The 27,567-nt window shown below is 42.6% G+C and overlaps 1 protein-coding gene across 2 annotated transcripts; it reads left to right on the forward strand.

The window, feature by feature from the left end:
- Nucleotides 1-305: 305 nt before the first annotated feature.
- CYGB (cytoglobin) lies at nt 306-27,567 on the forward strand. Of its 2 annotated transcripts, XM_040434707.1 has the most exons (4): nt 306-399; nt 1,676-1,869; nt 23,304-23,535; nt 26,422-27,567. In XM_040434707.1, the coding sequence occupies exons 2-4, from the start codon at nt 1,727-1,729 to the stop codon at nt 26,584-26,586; spliced, it is 540 nt and encodes a 179-aa protein (XP_040290641.1). In that variant the 5' UTR covers nt 306-399; nt 1,676-1,726; the 3' UTR covers nt 26,587-27,567. The 2 variants fall into 2 exon arrangements, with proteins under 2 accessions (XP_040290641.1, XP_040290639.1); XM_040434705.1 differs by lacking the exon at nt 306-399 and having other exon boundaries at nt 1,517-1,869.

The raw sequence follows: 27,567 nt of genomic DNA on the forward strand, positions 1-27,567 counted from the left end.
AACTGATGGTTGGAGGACATGACAGGTCTTTAAATTAGCTGTCAAATGTGCATGTATTAATACTGTACATAAACTGTGTGAGGGGATATATAGGGTCTGACTGTTCCTTCATTCCTTGCGTCGTTCCATCGTATTGTATTATTATACTGCATTTGTATTAGATGACACTATGAATAATACCAGACCGTAAAGTAGGGCAAAGGTAGGGAAACCGAGTAGAAGGATGATTAATAAATGTGAAGACCATAAAAGCTACAAGGGAAGCAAACAGATGATAAACATGTGGTGGAGGCCGGAGGGAGGGTAGTAAAGGCTATGTAGAGTATAAAAGGAAGGACTAGAATAAGAGTCAACATGAACCCATCAGGGAGAGAAAGAAATTGAACGGAAATTGGAGGGGTAAGTGGGGGTGGAGGATAATTATTGTTTTCTTAGAAAAAAAATTGCAAGAAGTAAAAAGTCAGTTTTACCCCAGAGAGCAGAAGAAGGATGGAAATGTCAGATATAAGAGTATCAGGATTTGAGAGATAATTGTTGAAGGTTTTGTTGTGGTCTCTTAGCAATGGGAGAAAGGAGAAGACATTAATCATCCAGTCAAGTCAAGTGTGGCTGTAGACATTCGTAACTTTATGTTCCTTTAGACCGACATGCTAGTGTTACTAGATACTCCCAGGGATGTACAAGATAGATGTTACTGAATGAAAGAGTAGAGTTGTGTGTGGCCTGGGAACATAGAGCAAGGTCATGTCTGAAGGAGAATGAGAGAGAAGCCAAGGAGGAAGGGGGGGGGGAGCAAAGGGAAAAATAGGAAACAAGAGGGGGACACATGATGGGAAGGGGATAAGAAACTCAAGGCTGAGGAATGCAGTGCAAGATGATAAATGCATGAATAACCGTGGATGACGCTGACGCATGGGTTAAGGAGAATTAACGGAGAGAACTTGGCTTCTAGGTAAGACATAAATGAGCAATGGTAGGAAGGGGAAAGTGGATGGAGATGTTGATGAGATGCAAGAGATTAAAGATGAACCTGATCAAACAAGGTTTTAATTAGGTGGGTAAAGAATGGAAGAAAGTTAGCAGGTGTTCATTCTGATTTATGTGCTGGTGGAGTTCACAGTCTTATCTCCTGAGCTCAAGCACACCTATACAATAGTCAGAGTCAGACGAAATCAATAAATCCAAGGATGTTTTGACAGTACGATGAAGCTAGAGTACCCACCTAAGAAGATAGGTGGGCAGTAGAAGAAGGTGAATCATGTGGCTGAAGTGACAGAAAAAATAAAGACTAGAGGAATAGGACAAGGCACAAAGAATAAGAAAACAAGAGGGTGGCAAAGAAGCAGGCACATAGGATAAAGCGAAAAAAAAGGGCAGGAAGAAAGAGTTAAGAAACAGAAGAAGGTGGAAAGGGGAGGGAAGAAGGCTGGGATTGAAAGCAGAGAAGGAGCGAAGAGGAGGGGGAAGAGGAGGGACAGGAGATTTGTTCCCTGCCTCACATTCTGACAATGCCTTGAAATATCTTACTTTTGATCAGTTTATTTCTGGGCTGAGATTCTCTCACACACATACACACGGCAGCAATGGACAGAGCTCAGAGATCTGACAATTAGGCAGCTCTCTGAACAGACAACCCTTATCATCCCCTCCCTCTCATACATCCTGATCTCTGCAGGGGGCTCTGATTCCTGCCTGGGGCTGTGTGTGATTTCATCCTGACGGGTCCATGGAGAAAGTCCAAGAGGAGAATGAGACGGAGCGATGGGAGAGACCGGAGGAGATAACGGAGAGCGAGAGGGACATCATCAAGGAGACCTGGGCACGCTTGTATACCAACTGTGAGGACGTTGGAGTCTCTATATTGATAAGGTAAATGTGCGAATGCTTGACTGTATTATGTGCAGAAGGACAAGGGATCTCTCAGTGTGGTATGATCTCATACAAACACAGGACTTGGAAATCAGTCAGTGTGACCAGAATTCACGTAGGAGAGGGAGATCCCTCCATGTGTCACCAGGACCTTCTGCCAGGGAAGAGGACCTGTGCACAGTCTGTTGGTAGCACATGCACTGAGCAAGGGGCACGCTCTGCCTGCTAGTGTCACACTCACCGCTAGGGCTTCCCCACTACATCGTTACAATTCTTTAAAAGAGCATGAAACCTATAGTCAGCAGCTTATAAAAGTGCAGCTTGCAACAATAACTACTAAGTCATTCACAATAATGTATGGGTCTATGACCAAAACCTGTAAGACAGCATTCAGATTATAAGAAATGTGCCACTGCCACCATACCTTGTGTCTTAGAGACATCCCCATAATGGAGCATGAAACAATTTTTTCCTCAAGGCTTTTGCATAAATTCTTAAGAAAAAAAAAACTCCATTGGTCTTCATATAAAACCAGTAAAGGATGGACCCATAGCAGTCTATTGGTTCTATATTACGAATCAAACAACACGTTATGGAATACCACAATGGCCATAAATGGTTCTGAAAATTCTCAGAACTGGAAATATGTGAGCTAAAGTATTGATTATGGGGACAGACGTTTTTCTGGAGTCAGTCAGCCTCCCTAAAATGGCTGCTTACAGAAAACGGTAGATTGCATTTAGCTACATGGCAAATTCAGGCAACAGAGACATGTTTACAAGATTACTGTCCATAAATATTCCAATTTTATAACTAATATCATACTTTTTGATGCCACCTACAGAATAGGGTCTCACCCCGTCAGTCATACTTCTATCTTCTTCCTTGAGCAAAGCATTCAGAGTTAAATAGAAGGGTAAAGTAGGTGAATGATTTAGGATCTGAGATTCTGATGTCACAGTATCCTGAGGGATCTAACCCTCTGACTTGTGTTTATGTTAAATTTTCTATTTTTTACTGTTCCCTGTGCTAAGCTTGGCATCGTCCAGCGCCGAGAGGAGGATTCTGGGAATGCTACTTTTGCTTACAGTCATAGGGGCGCCAAGGATGACATATTCTCTGCAAGCACATGTCTCTAAAAGAGAGAGAGGATGCTTGTATCCTGGATCTATCAAAGATAGAACCTACCCGAGAAGGAAGGTTAATCCAGGTTTCATCAAAAATCTTGTAGCCAGGGTAAAGAGGTCATTATGATGTAAGGTCTTCCTTTTCAGAATCCAGGTATAAGCTCGTAGGTCACTAGAATATGTAATATAACAGTGATTAAAAAGGAATCTCAGGCAGGTAGAAGGAGAAGATAAAAATGACCAAGAAAAATGGGATACTGAGTTCTGTCAGTATCCCGAAATTTGATCGCTGTACTAAACATATCTGTCAGTGGTCCATACAGGTCCATAGTCCTATAGATAGATCGAAATAGTTATAGTGTTCAACATTAATGTAAGACACTATCAAAAATATATCACTAGCCCCCCACCTTTCCTGTTTCTCTCAGAGCTTTGCGTCATCAGAAAACTCATTTAACAGGAAGCTGTCATTAAGTCCAGTCTACCGATCTCATGTTAGGAGGAGCTGAGCAGATTGACATATAGTTTTGTGGGAAAAGATTCAGTATAACTTGTAACGTATTGATTGAAATCTCTGCTCATTCTGGGCTTAGGAGTCCAGTGGGTGGTCCTACTCAGCGATTGAGAGTCATCTGTGCATGCACTGATTGGGACCGCCTACTGAATCCTAAGCACAAAAAGGGAAGGAATTTGAACTTCGAAGTTACAGGTTATACTGAATCCTTTCCTTCAATACAACAAATATCAATTTACTCAGCTCCTTCTGCTCTGTGCCATAATACCACTGGATTGGCTATCATTTTCATAGTGACAGATTCTCTTTAAACTCACTATTTAGCTTCCATATCTTGATTTCCTACGTGAAGAGTTCTTTGAAGTTAAGATCTATTATGCTGTTTAGTTGGCTGCAATGCTTGCCTATAACACGGATTCTAGAAATTAAAGAACCAATCTTCTTCTCGTGTGCCTACTATCAGTTTGTCTAAGAAATACTTACAGCACTGGATACCTACCCACTATGTCTCCGTTACACTAAGCAATGGCATATATAGAAATTAATGATGTACCCTACCCCTATATATGGGGACACACAGGATATCTGTAATAACAGAACTAGAGATATCACTGTGCAGTGGTGTGTCTGTACCAATATGCACATAATTTTTTTTAGAGTGTGGTGTATTTTATTATATACATATCTTGTCTTGATTGTAATGGGTTATGGTAAGGTCCAAGGAGAGTTCTCCTTGTCCTAAGTTTGGGTAGCATGGTGGCTTAGTGGTTGGCACCATTGCTTTGCAGCACTGTAGTCCTTGGTAGGAATCCAACCTAGGACAACGTCTGCATTAAGTTTTTTTCTGCCCATGGTTCCATGGACTTCTAGGTTCTCCAGTTTTCTCCTACACGCCAAACCATAGTATTAAGTTTGTTGGCTATCTTTGAAATTTACTTTAGTGTGCGCATCTGATATAGGAGAATTAGATTGTGAACCCCATTGGGGACAGGAACTGATGTTAATAGTCAAAATCTTTGTGGAATGATATAAGGAACGGCAAATAAATAAATGGAGATGGGAGACCTATCTACTTGTTAGGTAGTATGGCTATTCCTGCAAGAGCAAGAATGCCAACTATGAGGACATTCTGGCATCTAATATTCCTCCAAAAGAGATCGTAAAATCTGACCTCCCTGGTGTGACATTGTAAAATAAACACAGTTAAGGAGTTGAATCTTGTCTGTGAGGGCTCTATGCTATCTCTAATGGCTTCTCTTAAAGGGGGTTTCTTTAGATGCTAAAGAAAACATCAAAGAAGAAGCTCAAGGTACATCTTCTCCATTAGATACCAGAGAACCTCATTATGAACCTCATATGTTATCTAAGTGTAAAGTATATCCAAAAATAGAGGTCTATCATAGACCACCCACCATTCTATAAATATCATTGAAAAGGATTGTGTTTAGTATCATTTATAGATGGACATCCCTCTGATAAGATGGCTGTCTTATAGTGCAGTACATGACTGAAACCGGTACCTTCTCAGTGTTGTGTACACAGGAGAATTCTCTCAGTTATTCTGCAGGTCCTTCATTCTCGCCGTTAGATGAATCCAGACTTGTATTCTATATTTATTATTCTGTATGTCTTTTGTAGCTGGTAGCACTCCAATTTACTTCGAAATTAGGTAAGGAAAAACGAAGAGAGGAAAAACATTATAGGAAATAGGTCATGTTGTCAGTTCTGATTCCATTACAACCACACGTAAAGCTCCAATCTTCCTCTGCTGGCTTCACACTGACTCCATCCTTGGTCACACAACACGTACAGGGGATATCGGTACTATACCTACACCCAGGGGACAATGGTAATCAGCTAGCTTACGGCAGAGAAGTGATGCTGTCCTCCACCATTGGCTTCACCTGCATCTTCACTGTTATGGGTGCCTACTCTATATACAGTGGTAGGAAGAGTAGATGAGCAAAGCATTTTAGGGAAGCCCCTGTAGGACGGTCATCCCCTCTCCTCCTGTCACCTGTATAATCCCCCGCATTCTCTCTACCTGTTACCTCCTCCTACTATATTTTCTGTGAGACCCTTCTCTTCTCCTCCTCTTCTCTATCTGTCTCCTGCTGCTTCCCTGGCATCTCCTGGAACATTTGTGAATTAGCCGAGGGCGGCTGTTATAATTACATAGTTAATTAGCATCTGCTCATTAAATTGGAATTACATGCTAGCTGTGATGGGCCAGGCCCTGCCACTGTGCACACATATTAATATATAATGTGTTTATATAACGTATATACTTGTGGGCATTCATGCAATTAATGAATTTCAGGCCCCTCCGGTCTTGCATATTGTTAACTCTTTCTTTGAAAAAAAAATAAAAAATTTGTCACCCACAGAGCCAGAGGGAGGTTGTCAGATACCAACGGTGGTGTGCGGAGATGTTCAGAGACGGTGATACTTTAAATATAGACACACAGTATGGAACAAGAATATAGTGATAAGAACGTTAGCGCACAATATTACAGGTCGTGCACACCCGCTAATGCAGTATTAATGCATGTGCATTTATCAGATTGCATGAATGCATGGCAGGGTCACAATGAAGACTACTTACATGGGTAATTAGACATGAATGGAGTAGCTGGTTAAAGCTGGTGATATCACTCACCATGAGCTGCCCACCAACTCCATTCTGAGGCAGTTGGCATGAAGAAGAGCTACAGGAAACATAGACTAGAGTAATGTTATTTTTTTAATGCTCCTTGATGTTTCTTTTATACTACTGGAGATTCAATCAGGGCACCGAACAGTGACTTGAAGTAACAGGAACCCCTAAGGCTGCAATGGAGAAAGTGATAGCTCAAGCTGGACCTATTCTTCTACATGGGTAGTGTGAACACGTGTAGGTCTCTTCTACAATATAAACAAGATGAGAATGGGTGGACTGGTCTTAAAAAAAAAAAAAGCCCACAACGGGTCCCATTGCTGTGGGGTGGCTAAGGGCCTGTTCTTTCCTAAAAGGGTTGTCCAATGAAAGATAGTCTACAAGTTTACAAACCAGCACCTGGATCTGAATACTTTTGTAATTGCATGCAAATAAAAATTTTGTATAGCCGCTGAGCTGTTCAATAAAAGGTATCTGTATAGCGTCACCTGCTGTTTGTCCTTTTCCTTATTTCTCTGTCCACCTCGCTGAGATGGACGCACATGCTCAGTTCCATCCTTCACTTGCCACCAGCCGTACCTACTATTAGAAGCTGGGACAGTTACAGGAAGAGAGCTGCAGTAGAAAGGATATGCACCCTTTTGCTGTAATAGGGAGAGAGTTGCAGCAGAAAGGAAATTCCTGGGCTGCCAGCTTGAAATAAATCTAGCAGAGCAGTAGGAGGAAAGTATGGAGAGATCACTGGATCCATGTGAGGTACAGGGCTGTTAGAAAGAGATTATCATTCTAGTACTATATGATCGGTGATTTTCCTTTTTTACATTAATCTTTGGTGTTATCCTAGCCAATGGTATCCTCTTTTTTATGTTTGGTAAGAGAAAAGTGGCTGCTGAGAAAGCGGAAGCAGAAAACAGGACAAACATAGAGCAAAAATAATGTTAAAGGGGTTCTCCGGGCTTTTAATATTGATGAACTATCCTCAGGATAGGTCATCAATATCAAATCGGTGGGGGTCTGACACCCGGCACCCCCGCCGATCAGCTGTTTGAAGAGGAGGCGCGCGCCGTGCCAGCGCTGCCTCCTCTTTTCTATGTACCTTCTCGCCGTTGCCTCTGCAGCGGTGAGCAGGTGTAATTACACCCAGGTCGTCCCATTAATTTCAATGGGACGGATTGCTCCTATACAAGTGTATGGGAATGATCCGTCCCATTGAAATGAATGGGACGGCTTGGGTGTAATTACACCTGCTCACCGCTGCAGAAGGTACACAAAAAAGAGGAGGTAGCGCTGGCATGGCGCGCGCCTCCTCTTCAAACAGCTGATCGGCGGGGGTGCCGGGTGTCGGAACCCCGCGGATCTGATATTGATAACCTATCCTGAGGATAGGTCAACAATATTAAAAGCCCGGAGAACCCCTTTAAAGGGGTTTTCTGAGTTATGCAACAATGTGGCCAAAGGCTACCATAACAAGACAACTAATGCTTACCTGTTTGATCCCCCGCCACTTCGAGCACTGCCGCTCCCGTGCCTCCCTCAGGTCTCTGTTTACTTGGCTGAAGCAATGATGTGCCGTATACGCAGGTGAAGGCTGCAGCCAATCACTGGCTTCAGAGGTCTCATGCCATACAGTGCTAACGCCAGTGTTTTGCTACAGCAGTTTCATGTGCATATGGGAACAACACTGCTGCAGTCAAGTAAACCAGGCCTTGTTCATCCTTCTGTGATTTGGTCAGTGTTTGGTCAGTGATTTCTGTCATTGCGAGCCAAAACCAATGTGGGGGTGGAAAAGGCAGAACAGGTGCAGATCTTTCCATTACACCTTGTGTAGGTTCCACTTCTGTTTTTGGCTCACAATCATAGATAGAAACCACTGATCAAATCACTGAAGTGTAAACTACGCCCTAAGACTAGAGCAGGCATGGCCAACCTACGGTTCTCCATCTGTTGTAAAACTACAACCCCCACCATGCCCTGCTGTAGGCTTGTAGCTGTAGGTAGTCTGGGCATGCTGGGAGCTGTACTTTTGCAACAGCTGGAGAGCCTCAGGCTGGCCATCTCTGGACTAGAGTAAGACATTTGAGCAGTGGCGGCTGGGGAACAAATGGCTAAGTATAGGGTTTTCATTGTCATCGCAGTCCTTGCCTTTAGCCACATTTTTGGATAACTTGGGATAATCCTGTAAGCAAATAATGAAGGGTTCTCCTTTAAACTGGCCTTAGGCATTATGTTTGTTGTCCGATCCTAAGCAACTAGATCCAACAGAATGTATTTTTTTTCCAACCAATTTTTTTTTGGGGGGGGGGGGGGGGGGGGGGTTAACCTTGAGATAACTGGAGACAGAAATATTTAGAAGCCCCTTCTCCATGGTTGGTGGAGATTTTGAGCCACATCCATTTCCTCTAAACCATGCCCACTTTCCTTTAAGCAAAACCCCTTTGTCTGGCAAGGTGCACAAAACATCTAAAACACCTAATAAATCTGGCACAAGGCATGGAGACCAGTTTTTTGGGTGCAAATTGAGACAGAATTCTAATGCATTTCGCTTAGTAAATATGCTCTACTGTGTTATGCCTAGTGACCGGCCCAAGAGGACACAGAGATTTACAGAATCATGAATCCTTTGTCATGCACCTCCCCCTCAGGTCCTATTAAATCACTATCCTGTTAAAGCCCTGCTTCACATGTTTTGTACTGGTAGAATACATTTTTTTTTTTAATTTTAACCCCTTAGTGACCAAGCCTGTTTGGGCCTTAATGACCAAGCCAGATTTTGGAAATCTGACATGTGTCACTTTAGCAGAGAATAACTTCTTAAAGATTTTGCGCATCAAAGTAATTCTGACATTGTTTTCTCATCACATATTGTACTTTACTTAGGTGGTAAAATTTTACCGATAAAATAGGCGTATCTTTATTAAAAAACTTAAAAATCTATGATATTTTTAAAAAAAATCCCATATTTTCCTATTTTCACTGCAATATTTCACATACATACATAAATACTATTCAATATTTTTATCAGAAATATATTTCCACATCTTTACTTTATTTTGGCTGCACTTTAACTTTTTTTATTTTTTATTTAGGAGACTTACCATTTTTACATAAATTTTAAATATTTTCTCCTGCAACAAGCCAAGTTTGCAGAGGCTTATAAGTGTCAGAATAATAGAACCCCCCCCCCAAAAGAGACCCCATTTTGCAAACTAGACCCCTTAATGTATTTATCTATGGGTGTAATGAGTTTTTTAACCCCCTAGTCTTTTAAAGAAATGAATGCTAAGCAGGTGGAAAAAAATATAATTTAAATTTTTTACACAAAAGTGGCAATTTAAAGACTATTTTTTTCTACAGAGCAAATGAAAATAAAGAAGTACAAGAATGTATCACCCCATTTCTCCTGTCCTCAGAAATACCCCCATTGTGGCCCTAATGTTATGTCTTGACACACGTCAGGGCCCAAACATAAAGGAGAACCCAGTGGCTTTAAGATAATACATTGAAAATGGTTCAGTCCCCATTGCACACTTGTAATGGCGTTTAGCTGCCAAAATTATATAAACCCCCATAAATGACCCCATTTTGAAAACTAGACCCCAAATGTATACATCTAGGGGTTGAGTGAGATTTTAGACCCCCTAGTTTTTTGCAGAAATTAATTCTAAGCAGGCAAAAAAATATATATATTTTTCATTCTTTGCACAAAAGTGTTAATTTAAAGACAGATTTTTTTCTACAGAGCACATGAAAATGAAGAGGTACACCCCAAAATGTATCACCCCATTTCTCCTGTCTTCAGAAATATCCCCTTTGTGGCCCTAATCTTATGTCTTGACACACGGCAGGGCCCAAACATAAAGGAGCACCTGGGGCCTTTCGGATAATAAACTGAAAATGGTTCAGGCCCCATTGCACACATGTAACGGCGTTGAGCTGCAAAATGATAGAAAACCCTTATAAATGACCCCATTTTAAAAACTAGATGCCTTAAAGCATGCATCTAGTGGTGTAGTAAGCATGCGGAGTGCAAAATTATTATAGGATGAAATAATGAGTATATATGGTTTTATTCAAATTGTTAGAAATCCGCCACGCGGAGCAAAATGGTTCCAACTATGTTGGAAATTCCAGTTTGTTCACAAGAAACAAGAACACCGATAGGACTGTAATGACAGGCTGGCATTCAAGGACAGTGACTGGTCGTACAACGTCTCTTTAGCCCCATCAATCCCTATATGAGAGCCGAACGTGCTAAGTGACGTGGTGCACCATAACAGACCCCTGCCTGGCAAGGTAGAAACCGCTATGCACACAATCAACCAGTCACCTACAGAATATATAAAAGGACAGTGTCCAGAGCCGTCTGTAGGAACAGTAATGGATCACTAATTCCCAAAATCATGTCAATATTTCTAGACGTGCTGTGGGGTGTCCACAAAAAATAAATTCTTAATAATGCCCTTAGCGTACTGGTGAGGAACAACTCAATCATTAGAGATCCTCCAAAATAAAAAAATATCATGCCAATATCATGATACAGTAATGTGAATGGAATTAACAGCTTTGTGTGGCAGGACATAGTCATAAAAAATGAAATCAGGAAAATTAAGAAAACAAATCAGAAAAGGTCAAATTTGTTTCAATGTCTGAAAAAACTAATTAGCTCCACAACCCATCCCAAAAGGATCCCTCCCTCCCTGGAAAGCCCCCAAACTCAACAGAAAAAGAGAATAAATTGACTTTCTGAAAAGCCCCCCCTCCCACCCTTTTTGGTATTAAATCAAATTAATAATTAGCAACCGTTTGGTACATCTCAAAACAGGGGTAATTGCAGAGGCCTGGTTGTGATGGGCAACTGGGGCAGAAAATTCGGGTGTCGCTCCTCCTTCTGTGTTTGCTCCACACCCGGCATCGTTTCTGAGGATATGTCTTGTTGGTAGTGGCAGAGACGGGGTGAGGGAAGTGGCGTTCTGAAAGCCTTCGAATGTCCTCAGATTCAAAGGCTTGCCCAGGTGCGGGGGACTTAAACAGGAGACTCTCAACCACCTTTTCCTGGAACTCAAGGAAGTTGAGGGTTCCTTGGGACTTTTTAAATAAAACAAAACTATTATAGGTAGCAATCTGAATGAGGTAGATTGCTACCTTTTTATATCAGGCCCTGTTTTTTCGCTTCACCAGGTAGGGTTGAAGTGCCTGGTCCGAGAGGTCTACACCTCCCATAAATTTATTGTAGTCTGTCACACATACCGGTTTGTGTTTGTCCGCAGTAGCCCCCCTCTCTCTAACTGCTACTGTGGTGTCTGCGTGCATGGTGGTCGGCATGTAGACATCCTTCCTGTCCTTCCACTTCACTGCAAGCAGCTGGTCACTTGCAAGGGAGAAGGATGCTCCTTTCTCCAAACGCTTGGACACGAGCGGTTGTGGGTATCCCACTCTGTTTTTGCACACTGTACCTCAAGCCCCTGTGTTTGCAGCATAGAGGGATTTAAAAAGGGGTATACTGCTATAAAAATTATCCGTGTAGACGTGGTACTCTTTGTGTAGGAATGGCGCCAATAGATCCCACACAATTTTTCCCAATGTCCCAATATTTTCGGGGAAGCCTGGGGGGTTAAGTTGGGAGTCCCTGCCCTCATAAGCAGACAGACCGCAGGTGTAGCCGCTTGTGCTCTCGCACACCTTGTATAATTTTACCCCATATAAGGTACGCTTGGAGGGAATAAACTGACGGAAGGAATGGCGACCTTTAAAACTAAAAAGGGATTCATCGACAGATTTTTTTCAGGGGTATATAATTTTAAGAATAAGTCTGTAAGGAGGGAAATAAACGGTCTAAATTTATTTAGGTGGTCGTAGGCTGGGTCAGTTCTGGTTGGGAATTGTCCGAAAAATGCATAAACCGCATTAGGATTTCATAGCGGTTTCTAGGACATAACTGCTGCAAACACAGGGGTTGAGTGGACAGTACTCGCAGCCCAATATGATCGGAAAGATGTTTTTTTTTACAATGCCCATATCCAGGGTAAGTCCCAAATTTTTTTTAAATTCCAGGGACACTTGTGGGGTCCACCGTCTTGTATAGATAGACATGAGCTATTGCACAGCAAACTGTGTGGCGTACAGATTAGTTTGCTGCACAATTAACTCAAGGACTTTATCGTCCACAAATAAAAATAAAAAAAATCATAAGGGGTAAAATTGGTGACATCCACATTAATTTGGGGAGTGGATAAAAATTAGGGCACTTGAAGCAGAAACCCACATAGTAGAAGCAACGGGACCGCTGGGTTGAGAATGAGATGAGGTGGTGACTTCTACCACCATAGGGCTATGGGGTCTCGGGATGGAAGCAGAACTAGAGTCCCCGCTATCTGAAAATATTTCCGCCTCTGAAGCGGTGTCAGACTCAGAGTGGTCAGAGCAGAGATATTCATATGCCTGCTCTGCACTGAACAATCTCTGAGCCATTTTTCTTTTTTTTAAAAGCTCAGAAAATGTTTTAAATAACTGATGTCCCTAATAGACTAGTGACGGAAACCCACTGACCACCAGTAACAGACGGACACAGGGTCCCTAATGAAAATAATTGATCGTCACTAATAGAGGTCTAATAACGGACGCATAATGAAGGACGCCGAATGATGTACACCCACTGACGGACACCCACTGACCGCCAGTAACAGACGGACACAGGGTCCCTAATGAAAATAATTGACTAATTGACGTCTTATGATGGACGCCTAATTACGGACACCCACCAGTTAACAGTAAATCGCACAGCCAGGGCAGAACTCTGATCTCTCTCTCTCCTCACAGAACAACTGCGCTGAGGGGAGAGAGAAGCACAGCCCATGTCCTGGATGTGTTTAGTAAATATAATGGATGTGATCTCCATGATAGGTTTATCATGGAGACCACATGATCAGGGACCATTATTATTGGTCCCTGATGGTTACTGTGCTGAAGGCAGATCTTCAGCACAGTAACCAGTGCGCATGTCGGCACCATTTTGTATTTATTTATTTTTTACACTGGGGGGGAAGGGGGATGGGGGGTCCTGCCCTTTATTTAAATGTATTTGGGGCTATTTTTGCTGCCGGAGCCGATCGGGGCATCATTATTACTCTGGTGCAGGGGCGGCAGCAGCCGGCCTACAGTGTGCGCATGCGTCGGCCGCTGCCGCCATCTTTCTTGTGGGCAGGGGGGTGGGGGTGAGGATCGGGACCCAGCTTTCCCGTATGGGGAAGCTGGGGGACCCGATCGCTGCACCGGAGGCTTTCTCCCTCCTCTCTTACATGAAAGTTTACAGTGTATCACGGCGATCACGTGATCAGAGACCGCTTGTCACGGTCTCTGATCATTGCCCCGAGTCCTCAGGTAGCTGCGGCATGGAGCTCCAGCGCTTGATTTAAGCGCTAACTTGGGCTGAAATGCCGCCGTAAAAAGGCAGCGCTCCAGCCCAAGGCCCCTTAGTGACCGCTGTAAAAACATGTATGGGTGGTCACTAAGGGTTCCTCTAGGAAGCGGTTACAAGTTTGCCAGTTTAGTGCCGAGCAGTGTCTGCCTGAGGAAATTATCCTCGAGGCCCAACCCCTATGTCATCAATAAATTTTAACTGATTTTGAATCAAAGAAATAGACCCTAGTGGCAAGTGGTTGGTTCCAAAGGCAACTCATTTTTTTTTCTGGATATTTGGGGCCCACTATAGTATTAGAGACTGGGCCCACCAGAGGATCCTCTGGTACTGTGGTAGGCTAGTCTGACCCTGGTCCAGCATACAAGAGACTTTTCTCACATGAAGGGACTGACATTTTAAGAGAGTCTATCACCTCACAAATCAGTTTCAAAGTAACCTTACTACCATGTAGGGTAGAGGCCCTGAAACAAAATTCTACCTTTCTTGTGAAAATCCAGTCCTCTAATCCTGAGAAATACTTATTTTTATTGTCATAAGATTTTTTCAGCAATGGGGGTGGTTTGTTCAGTATGGTGTAACATTGCTTCACCAGTAAGGGCTGTATTATACCAACAGATTATCTGACAGATTTTATGACCAATCATTGGTCAGATGGCCTATTACACACACATTGGTCTGATTGGACAGATATTGGTCAGATAATCTGTTGGTGTAATACACCCTTAAGTCCAACTGGAACCTACCTTAAGATTGCAGAGCTAGTAAAGATGACTCAGGGGACACCAGGTGCACCAACAGAACGGCCCAGCCCATGTGGCAACCAGAATCTTATTTGCATGAAAATAAAAATAAAAGTTTCTCAGGATTAGAGGAACAGATTTTCACAAGAAACATATGGTTATGCTTAGGGGTATCTACCCTACGTGGTGTATGCTTACCATATTTTTCGCTTTATAATACGCACCTGATGATAAAACGCACCTAGGTTTTTGAGGAGGAAAATATGAAAAAAAAAAAATTGAACCAAAAGGTATTCTTTTGGTGGGTTTTGATTTAATGGTGGTCTATGGATGACACACTGGTCTGTGGGATCTGTGGATGATACTGTTATGGGGGATCTGTGGATGACACTGTTATGGGGGATCTGTGGATGACACACTGTTATGGGGGATCTGTGGATGACACACTGTTATGGGGGATCTGTGGATGACACACTGTTATGGGGGATCTGTGGATGACACTGTTATGGGGGATCTGTGGATGACACACTGTTATGGGGGGATGTGTGGATGACACTATTATAGGGAATCTGTGGATGACGCTGTTATGTGATTATAACCCCCATCATCCTAAAGAATACACTGATGTACTGTAGGTACTGTACATTAGTGTATTCTTAAGGATAAGGGGAGTTACAGTCACAGGGACTGTACCTATATTACCGTAGCTTAAGGTAACTGATATGACTACCATACCGTACCTACTGCAGTATATGGGTGGATTCCTATGGATGAGGGGGTTATAGTCATATTTAAAATAAACACTGTCCAGGGACTGTTTTGTAATTGGCATGTGTCTATATTAAATATGATTATAACCCCCCTCATCCATAGGAATCCACCAATATACTGCAGTACATGAGTGGATTCCAATGGATGAGGGGGATTATAGTCACATTTAATATAGACATATGCCAATAAGCGAACAGTGTTTATTTTAAATATGACTATAAACCCCCACATGCATAGGAATCCACCCATATACTGCAGTACATGGGTGGATTCCTATGGATGAGGGGGTTTATAGTCATTTTAATATAGACATGTAGGGAGCTGATTGGTGGAGGTGGGGGTGGGGAGCAGGACGCGCTCCCCACCAATCAGTTGGATGCCGGCAGCACAGAGGAGAAGGGGATCCTCCTGCTGCGCTGTGGTGAGTGAAGGACAGTGCGGGCAGTACAGCGCATACAGAGAAGCCGCCAGCCCGCCCAACAATAGTATAGATGAAAGCGCGGGCTGCCGGCATCATTCAGCATTTAGTGAAGCCGCCCGTCACGTCAGGTGCTGCTTTTTGCTGCGATGTATGCGCGAGCTGGAGGCTTCACTGAAGGCTAAGTGTAACATAGTAGTAACATAGTAACATAGTACATAAGGCCGAAAAAAGACATTTGTCCATCCAGTTCGGCCTGTCATCCTGCAAGTTGATCCAGAGGAAGGCAAAAAAAAAAAAACCCTGTAACTCCCGCTCGCCCGCACTAAGTCCCGTCCCCACTCTGGCACTAAGTCCCGCCCGCCCACAGTTTAATGGCAGCTCAGTATCCGTCAGTGAGAGTTCCTGAGCTGCCGCAGCCTGCACATTTGGGGTCACATTTCGTTTATAAGACGCACTGACTTTTTCCCTCCACTTTGGAGGGAAAAAAGTGAGTCTTATAAAGCGAAAAATACGTACTTTGAAACTGATTTTGGAGGTGGCAGACTCCATTTTCTCCTTTCATCATGATCAGTTTTGGAAGGCCCTCCTGGTCTTCTCAAATCTTGTGTTGCCATACTTTGTGCACTTACTGATAAAGGTCTTAACATTTCTCCATGATAAATCACTTCTTTTTTTTAAAACAATTCTTGATTTTACAAGCCTCACCTGAGAATCATTTTTGTGTATGTCAACAATTTTCTAGTTGAACATTTTCCCATTTTCAGGAGGACACAACCAAGATAATTCCAAGGCGATCTTTCAAGTTCACCATAGAGGACTATAGGTAACACTCCAAATGATTATACAATCAATCACAATAATCCTTTTGTCTAACAACAATCACCCACTGGTGGACAACCGCGCAGCCAATGTGCAGACCATTATGATGATAGAGAACAAATCGGCGTGGTGCGTTTTCACCATAACACCCATTTCATCACTCTTGGGCCAGTTCCTCACTCCCTTGCTTGCAAACAATCTAGTTAGAGATTGAAGTCCTACTCAAGTTCTGACCACCCAATAGCAAAGGGCATGGGACCAGCCAGGGCTACGTCCACTCTTCCTACCCTACGGCCTTGCATTTGGTCTATTGCAAAGGTATATTTCCTAATATTTCAAAAAATTTCCATGGAAAATATTGTTCTCACCATTGGAAATAATAATTTGCTTATCCCGGCAAAAATTCCACTCTCACAAAAATCTGAGTAGGGCAAATAAGTAAGTACATGGCCTAGCTTAACTATGGGGATAATTAGAATAATATTATTTGATTTTGCATTTATTCTAATTACTGTTCGGAGATGATGAATTGACTTTAACGTTTACACTGTTCCATTAAATAAGGGAAATGGTCTGAAATGGTATACCTTGTCCTACAAACTAAAAACCTAAAAGCATTTGGAGATTTTTTTTTATACCTACTGAACATATTGATTTTTAGTTTTACTATGTTTTAGGATGTCTATAAATGTTGAATATAGTATGTTGTAATGTAGTCCAGTCCGAGGGCACCATGTTATAGAGCAGAAGGAGCTTTGTAGGAAAATACTCAATATAACTTGTATTTTATTCATTTAAACATCTGTCCCTTGGGTGACCCTATTCAGTAATTGTATGTACCCTCATACAAGGAAGACTGTCAATCACTGAGTAGGACCGCCCACTGGACTATTAACCCTGGAAAGAGCAGACGTTTAAATGACTAAAATGCACTGAATATTTTCCAACAAAATGATATACCAATCTGCTCAGTTTCTCCTGCTCTGTAACGTTCTGCTCACAGATTGGACTGCATTTTCAATGTGACAGGTCCCCTTCAAGACTATGTTGACCCAGGTGGATTCTCCAGTCTGGAGTAGTCACATAAAAAATCTTCCCACCCAGAGGCCATTTGGAAACAGCTTTAATGTTGCTTTGTCTCCTGGCTCAGTGACAATAGACATTGGGATCTTGAAAGGTTGAACTTTATGGACTCTCCCTAGACTTGGTTTGCTGGAAGATGTTCTGTTTGGATAGCAAACTGATTCCATGTGTCCTCCAACCCTTGCAAAAACAGACAGAATATTCTATTTTTAACTAAGACATATATATACATGGACTTTCAGTTAGGTTAGTAAAGAAGTTGACTGTATGACATCCATAGGCCAGCAGGAGGTTCCCTCATGAGACAAACCCTTTAAAGAGAGTGTCACCAGCAAATTCACTCATAAACCAGGCACAATGCCTTGTAGGGCTAGCTCAGCTGAATGTAATGATACTTTTCACTAAGCGATCTGAAAAGGTACTTTTAATCCATATGCAAATGAGCAGTTAAGTGCACCGAGGGTGGACCCAAGTCACTCTGTGCACTCATGCTCCTCCTGCTTCCTCCGCCAGCCCCTCCCTCTCCTTTCTGATCGAAAGGGCCAAGTTCCTGCATAGTCTATGAATTTCCTGGTGACAGACTCCCATTTAATCCATATGGCATTTTTTTTTGCTGTCACATTCCTCTTGCTATAGACCAGATATCACCCTAAGAATATCATAGTTGGATGATCACTAGGCATAAATTGTCTTGGTACGATCTGCAATGTCTGGACTTGCGATCTGTTTATAAAAAAAATATATAAAAAATGTACACCTACAAAGAGCAGCTAATTTTTTTTAATATAATGCATTAGGAGATCAGTTATTACTTTGCTGGTGACTGAAGAAGACTCCTGTTAGCCACAAATGTCATTTAAGAATAGTTTCAATGGTCGTGATTAACATCCACTTGTATGCAGTGATTTTTACATAAAACAATCATAATTCATATGTTAACATGAAGAAACCTGATACTATTTCTCATTAAAGGGATTCTGTCATCAAGATTTTCGATATGGAGCTGTTCATATCATCCTCTCAGTCTCCATTATCTAATTAAAAATATACTAGTTTTACCCCCACCTGTCTTTTCATTTTCGATAAAAATCGGTTTTATTAATATGCTAATTACCTTACTAGCGTGCCCAAGGGGCTGTTCCTCCGGCCATTTGTGCCCAGCCGCGCCCCATTTGTGCCCCACTGCTAATTATGCACTCCTCTCATCGCCGATGGTGTGCCGTAATCTCGCGCACGCGCCCTAAATCCACTGGTCAGCGCCCGCGCGGTGTCCTGGCAGCGGCCTCAGTGAACGAAGCGCGCATGCACCAGCTGTCTGCGCACTTCGCCCGTGGGCGCTGACCAGTGGATTTAGGGCGCAATCCGCGAGATTATGGCGCACCATCGGCGATGAGAGGAGTGCACAAACTGGGCTACGAGATAAGGGGCGCGGCTGGGCACAAACGGCCGGAGGAACAGCCCCTTGGGCACGCTAGTAAGGTAATTAGCATATTAATAAAACCAATTTTTATCGAAAATGAAAGGACCGGTGGGGGTAAAACTAGTATATTTTTAATTAGATAATGGAGACTGAGAGGATGATATGAACTGCTCCATATCAAAAATCTTGATGACAGAATTCCTTTAAAGGGATTGTCCCACAAAAAAATATTCTAAATTTTTCAAACCAGCACCTGGATCTGAATATTTTTGTAATTGCATTTAACAAAAATTTTGTACAGCAGTTTAGTTATCTGTTTTATTGCCACCTGCTGTTTGCCCTTTATCTAATATCTCTGCCCTGCTCACTGGGATGGAAGCACATGCTCAGTTCCCTCCTTCAACTGCCACCAGCTGCAGTAGAAAAGACACACCGGGTCACACCCTTTGAGAAAGTGCACGCCCCCTAAGTTGCCAGCTTGAAATAAATCTAGCAGAGCAATAGGAGCAATGAATGAGGAGATCTCTGGACCAATGTGAGGTGCAGGGCTGGCTCTAGCTTTGTTAAAAAGAGACTTTCATGAAACATATGATATTGGATTTTTATTTTTAACGATAATCATGGGATAGCCCCCTTTAAGTGTTTTATTAAATTAGAAAGCTTTGGCAGGGTGCTAAAAGGCCTTCAGGAGGCCAGTCCTATATGGAGCCTTTCTAGAAGTACTCCATAGCATGGAGACCATAGAAATGAATCTCCTAGAGATATGCGCTGGTCCCAGAGGTGGAACTACCACCTATTGGTCACTGGTGGCACATCCTAGCGATATGCCACAAAAGTTTGAGGATGTGTCCACAACTACATTTGATCCTTCATTTCAGGAAAAAAAACACAATGGACCCATTATAAGTCAATGGAAGCCACAACGCTCATGTGAACAGTGCCTAAAGCCACTCATACACATTCAAGAACTATCAGCCAATTGATTATTTGGCCAACAGCAATCTCTCCAAACTCCCTCCTGGCTTCTCCATACACATACACATTTGCTTGGCCAAAAATATATGTGTATTCTATGGGGAGACACTTCAGGCAGCAAACTATCTCCTGGGAGAAAAAAAGGATTGGGCAAAAATATTAATTTGCCCGATCCTTGTTTCACCCATCATCATCTGTAGGGTGAGAGTCGGGAGCTTCCTTCACACTTTGGAGTGTTGGCTGAACCCATCATTGTCGCCCGTGGTCATAGCCTAAGTAATAATTATTTGACTCAAAAATACAGTACTAGCGGATCCCCATACATACTTCCCCAGGGGCCAACAACTAATTGTCATTTGACAATATAATTGTATAGTCACTTTACTATTGTAAAATGTGGGTCTACCTTGGAGCAATCCTTTCACCCACTATACCCATAGCAACCAATCAGATTCCGACTTTCATTTTTCACAGCTCCTTTGGAAAATGAAAGGTAGAATCTGTTTTGTTTGGTTTTAGTTTTGTTGCACAGATGAGTAACTTTGTATTTGCTTGTTTCCAGTTACTACACTTCAGGGCACTGTGGGAGCTTAGATGTGTTTCTGTACCTGCATTATCATAGCATTTTATCAAAAGCAAATCCATCTTTTATGGCCGGACAAATTTCCACTGATTAAAGCTGAACATATTTTGTATCATTAAAATTATCTAGATATATATATATATTCACCCAAAGACCAGCTTCTATGTTGCCTGTCTGACAGCATACTGGAGATAAATTGCTGTACGTTTCCAATATATACTCGTCTATGGTCAATTATATAGCTTGTATAACAAGATCAGAATATGTAAGTATAATTGTGACTACAGCCTGAACCTTATGTTTGGGCAGTACGCAGATTTTCTTTTTGTAGCTGGGAGAATAACTATGTCCAACTTCATGATGGAACGTACTACTGACATGACTGTGTGCATTAAAAATTACCTTTTAAGTCCTGTGAATGGACAGTAGGATGAGTAAAACTGTAAAATAAATAACTAGTAAATAACTAGAAGCTCCTTGCAAAATCTCTACTCTCTACCTACAATGTATGTTCTTTTATGGCAGGCCTTTTGGATCCTTGCAGACACCAAGGCCGAGGTGTGACTGCCTCCCCTATTTCTTTGTCCTGCTTGTGGCTCCTCCCCTAGCCCAGCCCAGAGTGGACGGGTCATTTGTGAGTCCATTCGCTAGATTGTGCCAATGTCTAACTAAAGTACAGTGTAATGTAGTGTCTAAAGTGACACCTGGCATCACCACCAAACAGTTGTTTGAAGAGGCCATGGTGTTCCGTTGAGTGCAGCAACCTCCCCACAACACACTAAGCAAATTGTGTAGGGGCTTCGCTTAATATCGCAGCTCAGCCCCATTCACTTGACCGATGAACGTGATGTCACTGGTCTAGGAAGAGGCTGCAGCAGTCATTGAAATGCCTCAGCCTCTTCAAAAAGTTCAAGGGTGGTGTACCAGGAGTCAGACCCCACTGATCAGATATTGATGACCTATCATGACGATAGGTCATCAGTATTCTACTAAATGTATCAGTCATCCTACTGTATGGGGAAACTCAAACCCCCGGTCATCCACATGCAGTTTTCATTTGTGAGCTTTTTTCAAAAGATGAAGTCATCCAGTCAATTGTTGCCTGATCGTCAACAGGTTCACAATGGTCAATGATCGTTCCCCCGATCATAACCCCAGGCAAATTGAAACTTAATTGAAGAGATAGTTGTCAAGTCATACTAGCAAAGGGTAAACCAAAAATACGACTGGCTATATAGATATTCAGCGCTGACATCACAGCCCACCCGACAGTTCCTTTAATGTGTTCAACCAGTGATTGTTTGATGTCGAAACTGATAAAAATAAATGCATTGCAAGCAGCAATCAAGCGAGAAGGCAAAGGCATAATAGCAATGATTATCCCCATGGAAAATTGTTTTCATCATCACAAATATATTACCATGGAGGCTGTTGCCTGACCCAACAATGAAAAATATAACCATGGGGAGAAATTTTTATACCTATGACCAGTTTAAGCGCATTCAATGTGTGGGCGATCATGTGCACTTACCCGAAATGCCTAATTCAGATAGTAATGGAATATGTGCAAAAAATTCACAGCAATTTAGATTTGTATCATTTGTATTTTAACATGTAATGGGAAATATTTTTACGGCGTATTACATTGATCTGGTACAAGTAATGGGCTAGAACGTATTGTGTAATGGTAGGACAGATGACTGATAATGGGGCATACACTGGGTCAGAAATGATTTTGTATAAAGAATAGAAAATAATAGGGCGTGCATTGATTTGCTGTTGCAGGAATTGATAACAACTACTATAATGTAATGAATGAAAGATTAGAAAATGAATTAAAGTGACCCTTAAGAAAAATCTAATTACGTGAACTGGGTAATGAACAGACCACAATATGGTGACCTCCCTGCAGCAATTTGTGGCCGCTTCTCAGACTACTGGATGCCTAATGTGCATTTGGTAGTCCAAGACACGTCCTGCTGTCCTTGGATTGGCCAGCACTGCTCAGGTGACCTGTGCTGGCCAATCCACGAGCAAGGCTGGACAAGCAAGAAGTGTCTTGGACTACCGATGGACTAGGTAGTCTAAGAAGTGGCTGACCAAAGAAGAGTCTGGGAATCGGTGGATCTGCAGCTGAAAATATGAGGAGATCACCAGGTAAGTGTTCTGTTTGTCCCTCAGTTAATGGGGTTCTCTGGGACTTGGATATTGATGACCTATCCTCAGAATAGGTCATCAATATCAAATTATTGGGGGGGTCTGACAACCAGCACCCCCACTGATCAGCTGTTTTGGGAAGCTTTACAGTGGATGGAGGTGGAAGCAGAAGGCTCTGACCGCTGTATGTGGCCATGCCGGGGTACTGCAGGTCAACTCCTAGTCATGGGAGATTTAGAGCATGCATACGGCCTAAATACAAATCAAGGCACAGAATATTTCCTAAGGGGGATTTATATCGTATGGATATCCCCTAGAGGCTTGAGAATAGGGTTCCACCCATGACTGGTTGTAATGGAGAGATAGATGTGCTTGCAGTGCCGTGATCAGCTTATGAAACGTCAATGGAGAATTTGCTTTGATTCTGAAAACATAGGTCGGGGGACTCCTATTGACACAACGAGTGGGAGTCCTGAGGTGGACCCCCATCTACAAGGCATTTATGGCCTATCCTGTGGATAGTGGAAGGGTAAAGCTCTCAGATGTCATCACATCCTGTACAAATTGTTTTAACAGGGAAGGCACCGCCATTCTTAGATACCAGTTAGGGTAGCCCGACTCACTACACAATACAAGTCCAGGCAATGCTTGTTGTTAGCTATGGCAGTTTTATCCTTTTGTGCTTTATTATTTTGCAGTCATATCTGATTCTTTTTATTTCTCTTCCCTTTCTCTTCCCTCCATATAAAAGGTTCTTTGTCAACTTTCCAAAAGCCAAGCAGTACTTTAGCCAGTTTAAGGACATGGAAGACCCCCTTGAGATGGAGCGCAGCACTCAGTTGCGCAAGCACGGCCGGAGGGTAATGGGAGCTATCAACAGTGTGGTTGAAAACCTTGGGGATCCGGAAAAGGTGGCTACGGTCTTGGCTATTGTGGGGAAGAGCCATGCAGTGAAACATAAGGTGGACCCTGTATTCTTTAAGGTGGGTTATTGCTAAAGGTGGGTGATCTTCTACCATGTAACATGTAGCTTTACTGACTGTTTTGTAATGCTTTTCTATTACATTTTTTCTTTTTTTTTTTTCATTCACATCCAAAGCTGCGTTTAAAATTCTGCTTTAAAGACTGGATCTGAATGCAGCTTGGGATAAGAGTGGAGCATAGCAAACGATGTACAGTAACGGAGGATGAGAAGACATGTAATATTTATATGTAAAATGACTCCACAAGAATGTATTACTATCCATTAGGTAAAACTCCATTGGGTTAAAAACGTCAGAACGCAACGGATCCCAATGTAAGTCAATGAGGTCTATCATGCACCAGTGTTGTCTAGTGTACGATAGATCTCGGACTGCGTTGCGATTTACGTTTATAAGATTTCCATTTAGGTGACAGTATAGGAGTGGGCAATGTGGTAATAATGGGGCTCGGAGGGTTTTCCATTCATTAGCTAGGAAAGTTAGGTAAGAATTACTTTGGAAGCTGCCAAGTGAGTGTAAGGAGCATATCTCAGATATCACCAAGTAATGGCTAGAAAGATTTTGTCACAGCTTGATAGAAAAGGAGAATTCAAGGTCTTATATTTACTAGGATTTTTTATTTTAGGTGGAAATGCCCTTAAAGGGATTTTCCGACGCTGGATAGGTCGTCAGTATCTGATCAATGGGGTTTTGACAGCCGGGACCAGCTGTTTGAGAAGGCATTGGAGCCTCTGTGACTGCCACAACCTTCTCACAGCTTACTCCAGGCTAGTGATGTCACGTTCATTGGTCACATGACCTAAGCGCAGCTTAGTCCCATTCAAGTGAATGAGGCTGAGCTGCAATACCAAGCACAGCCACTATACAATGTATGGCACTGTGCTTGGCGCCTTCTCAAACAGCTGATCAGCGGGGGTCTCAGATGTCGGACCACCACCTATCCAGAGTCAGAAAAACCTTTAATAATTATTCTGAGGATCAATTTGCTGTCATAATGGCAAGTTGACTGAAAATACACAATCTACTAGCATCAACACTTCCTAATATAGTGGTCGTCAACCTTTTTAGTAAGTCCTATTCACAAATACCAGGTGCTGTTAAACCACATTAAACCAAATTTTCAGTCAAAAACTTTTTAAGAAGATACCTGCTATTTATTATTATCAGTGCTCGCTGCTCGGCAGCTACTTAGTTCAGGTCCACTATGGCAGAGCTGTGATCTGTGACTACAGCTTACCTACAGTGCCTACAGGGAGTCTAGAAGGTAGTCTAAAACCCACCCCCTTGCTCATCATTGGTTCAGGCTGCTCTCCTTCCTGACTGCAGCTCTGCCTCTTCAGACTGGCTTCTGTGGGTAAGCAGTAGCCCTTCACAAGCTCATCAGCAAAAGATGAATGATTAGACTGCTAAACCAGGGACAGATTTGGCCACGACACAGACATTGAAAATGTGTGTGGCCCCAGAGATCAGGGAGGGAACCCTGCTGCCCCCGGTAGTCAGCCCCCCTGGCGTGGGCACCACTTTTAACTACATGTGCGTTCCGAAGACATGGATACAGTTGAATATGAAGGTGAAGCAGGGAGCAGTCAGTTCTCTGCTCTACTATGCACCTTGGTTTGGCACTGGCAGGCACGATGAAGTGACATCATTGCGCCAGATGCGCCTGGTCCCCAGATGTACCGGAACAGATCTGCACTGAGAGATCTGCTCCGCTCGTCATGGGAACATGGGCTAGGTGACTATTCATTTTGGAGTCACTAAAGAGGCACCAAATTATGTTGGGGGCACATAAAAGAGCATTATTGTGTGTTGGGGGCACATAAGGGGGCACCATATTATGTTGGAACATATAAAAGGGCATCATTCTGTGTTGGGGGCACCATATTATGTTGGAACATATAAAAGGGCATCATTCTGTGTTGGGGGCACCGTATTATGTTGGGACATATAAAAGAGCATAATTCTATGTTGGGGGCACATAAGGGCGCACCATATTATGTTGAGACATATAAAAGGGCATTATTCTGGGGGCACATAAGGGGCATTATACTGTGTGGGAGGGGCACATAAAGGGTGCAAGAGGGGCTTTAGCGAGTTTTGCCTAGCGTTTTATACTTATACATTAGACCCACCAATTTAGACACCTTCTATGCCAGTTTTTTGCCGTAGAAAGGTGTCAAATCTTGAAGCAAGTCCTGTTTTGCTTAAAAATTTGGCACTCTTCTCCCTTTTCTGGCACCCTCTCAACTTTTGCAAAAAATGAACGAGACCAATTTTAAACAGAAATGTTATTTTTCCTGCACACGAACCATCGAATGATCTGCCAAAGTTATTAAAATGCTTGTGGCTCTTAATAATTTGGGCACAACGTACGGTGGTGTATTTCTTTATTAAGGCTGGTGTAAGAAATGCTAATCTTAATACATCCCCCCCCCCCAAGTGTCTACTGGATATGATCAATATAGTGATGCTGCATAGATTTGCCTCCTAATTCTGCGCAGTTAAAGGAAATGTCAATTACTGCACTGTCCTGGTTCCTGGCATCTGTCTTTCTGCAAAGAGCTGACATTTCTAAAGTTGTTTCCTGTCGGGTTTGGACTTGTTACAGTCTTCCTGTCCTTCTTTGAACATGGTCTGCGCTGCATTATCATAACCATATTTCAAGGGCGTTTTATTAAATATTCAACATAACAAAACCCGAACCTCACAACAGGATTAGCTAATCCTGAGAGCAAGGAGGTTACAATAATGTCACGAGCTACACAAACAGACTGCCGAAGGAACATCATGTCGAGCCCCGTGACATGGCCACACGTGAATAGGTAGAGATATATTATATGGTCGTTGAATGTCTCTCTAATATTAGTTTCTCATTCTCTGCTGTAGATCCTGACTGGGGTGATACTGGAGGTCATTGCAGAAGCCTTTGCCAAAGATTTCACCCCCGAAGTACAGCTAGCTTGGAGCAAATTACGGAGCCACATATACAGTCATGTACTGGCAACATACAAGGAGGTGGGCTGGACACAGTACCCCACTAATTCAGTGTGAACGCATCCATCTCCCAGAGAGAGCCAAGCCAAGGACTTCAGATCCTAGCTATCTCAGACCTCTGGGACAGCTGGGGGAGTACGGGTGGTGGGGAGAATAGGATTGGGTTGCTGGGTGGGCATGGGGTTATAACTACAGGGTCTTCTACAAACAGGGTGGGATGGGGCAGGAAAGAGCGATATGGTTGATTTGACCTACAGTTTATACATTAGGACATATGACAAAAGAACACGGTCATTCTCCATGGGAGGGAGCAAAGACATATCATTACGAGGATCTAATGTACCCCCATGTGGCTTCCATGTACACCGCTGGGGTAATGTTTTACCGCTGGAAATATCTAGCATTGTAAGCCAGGCTTTTTTGATACTGTCCTTGACCTGTTACCCTCTGTCCCATATTTCCCATGTTCTATAAGTCAGATGGTTCTTAAGAGATGCGTAACTCACAAACGTGAATGGGTTAACCCGACTTTATGACCCCCACCGTTACGCTTGGCTTGCACGTGTATATGGCAATTATACTTATTTTCTCATAATCTTGCTTGGCTGGTCCTCTCTTGATGAAGGCCAATATATATATATATATATATATATATTATATATAATGGATCAGTCATTTCCACCAGCCATTTTGTTTTTATCCTCAGTTATCATAAGATTCTCTATGGGACCAAAATGTACAATAAAATTTAGATTTCTATGGGATAAAGCATTATAAAGAAGTGGGCGACAGCTTAACATTGCAGTATATCAGCTGGAAAACGCTATCACCCTATGTCAGTAAGGAGGCCCATAAGCCGCAGGTAAAGAAGTACGACTCTAGGCAGAAGGTGGTTTGGATGGTGGTGCGGGACGGAAATTGTGGAATAGAGATGTATACACACCTGGCCTGTGACATTGTGTCGAAATGTGTCTGTCCATATATATAATGTTCTGTTTTACTGTGATATAGAAATAAAACATACTATTGGATCTATAA

This window comes from Bufo bufo, chromosome 6 (genome assembly GCF_905171765.1).
Source record: "Bufo bufo chromosome 6, aBufBuf1.1, whole genome shotgun sequence".
Taxonomy (NCBI): domain Eukaryota; kingdom Metazoa; phylum Chordata; class Amphibia; order Anura; family Bufonidae; genus Bufo; species Bufo bufo.

Excerpts from the sequence above, each read along its gene's own strand:
- CYGB (XM_040434707.1), top strand. The coding sequence starts at position 1,727 with ATGGAGAAAGTCCAAGAGGAGAATGAGACGGAGCGATGGGAGAGACCG. Across the intron at positions 1,870-23,303 it reads GGAGTCTCTATATTGATAAG|GTTCTTTGTCAACTTTCCAA; the intron begins GTAAATGTGCGA and ends TCCATATAAAAG. Across the intron at positions 23,536-26,421 it reads TGGACCCTGTATTCTTTAAG|ATCCTGACTGGGGTGATACT; the intron begins GTGGGTTATTGC and ends TCTCTGCTGTAG.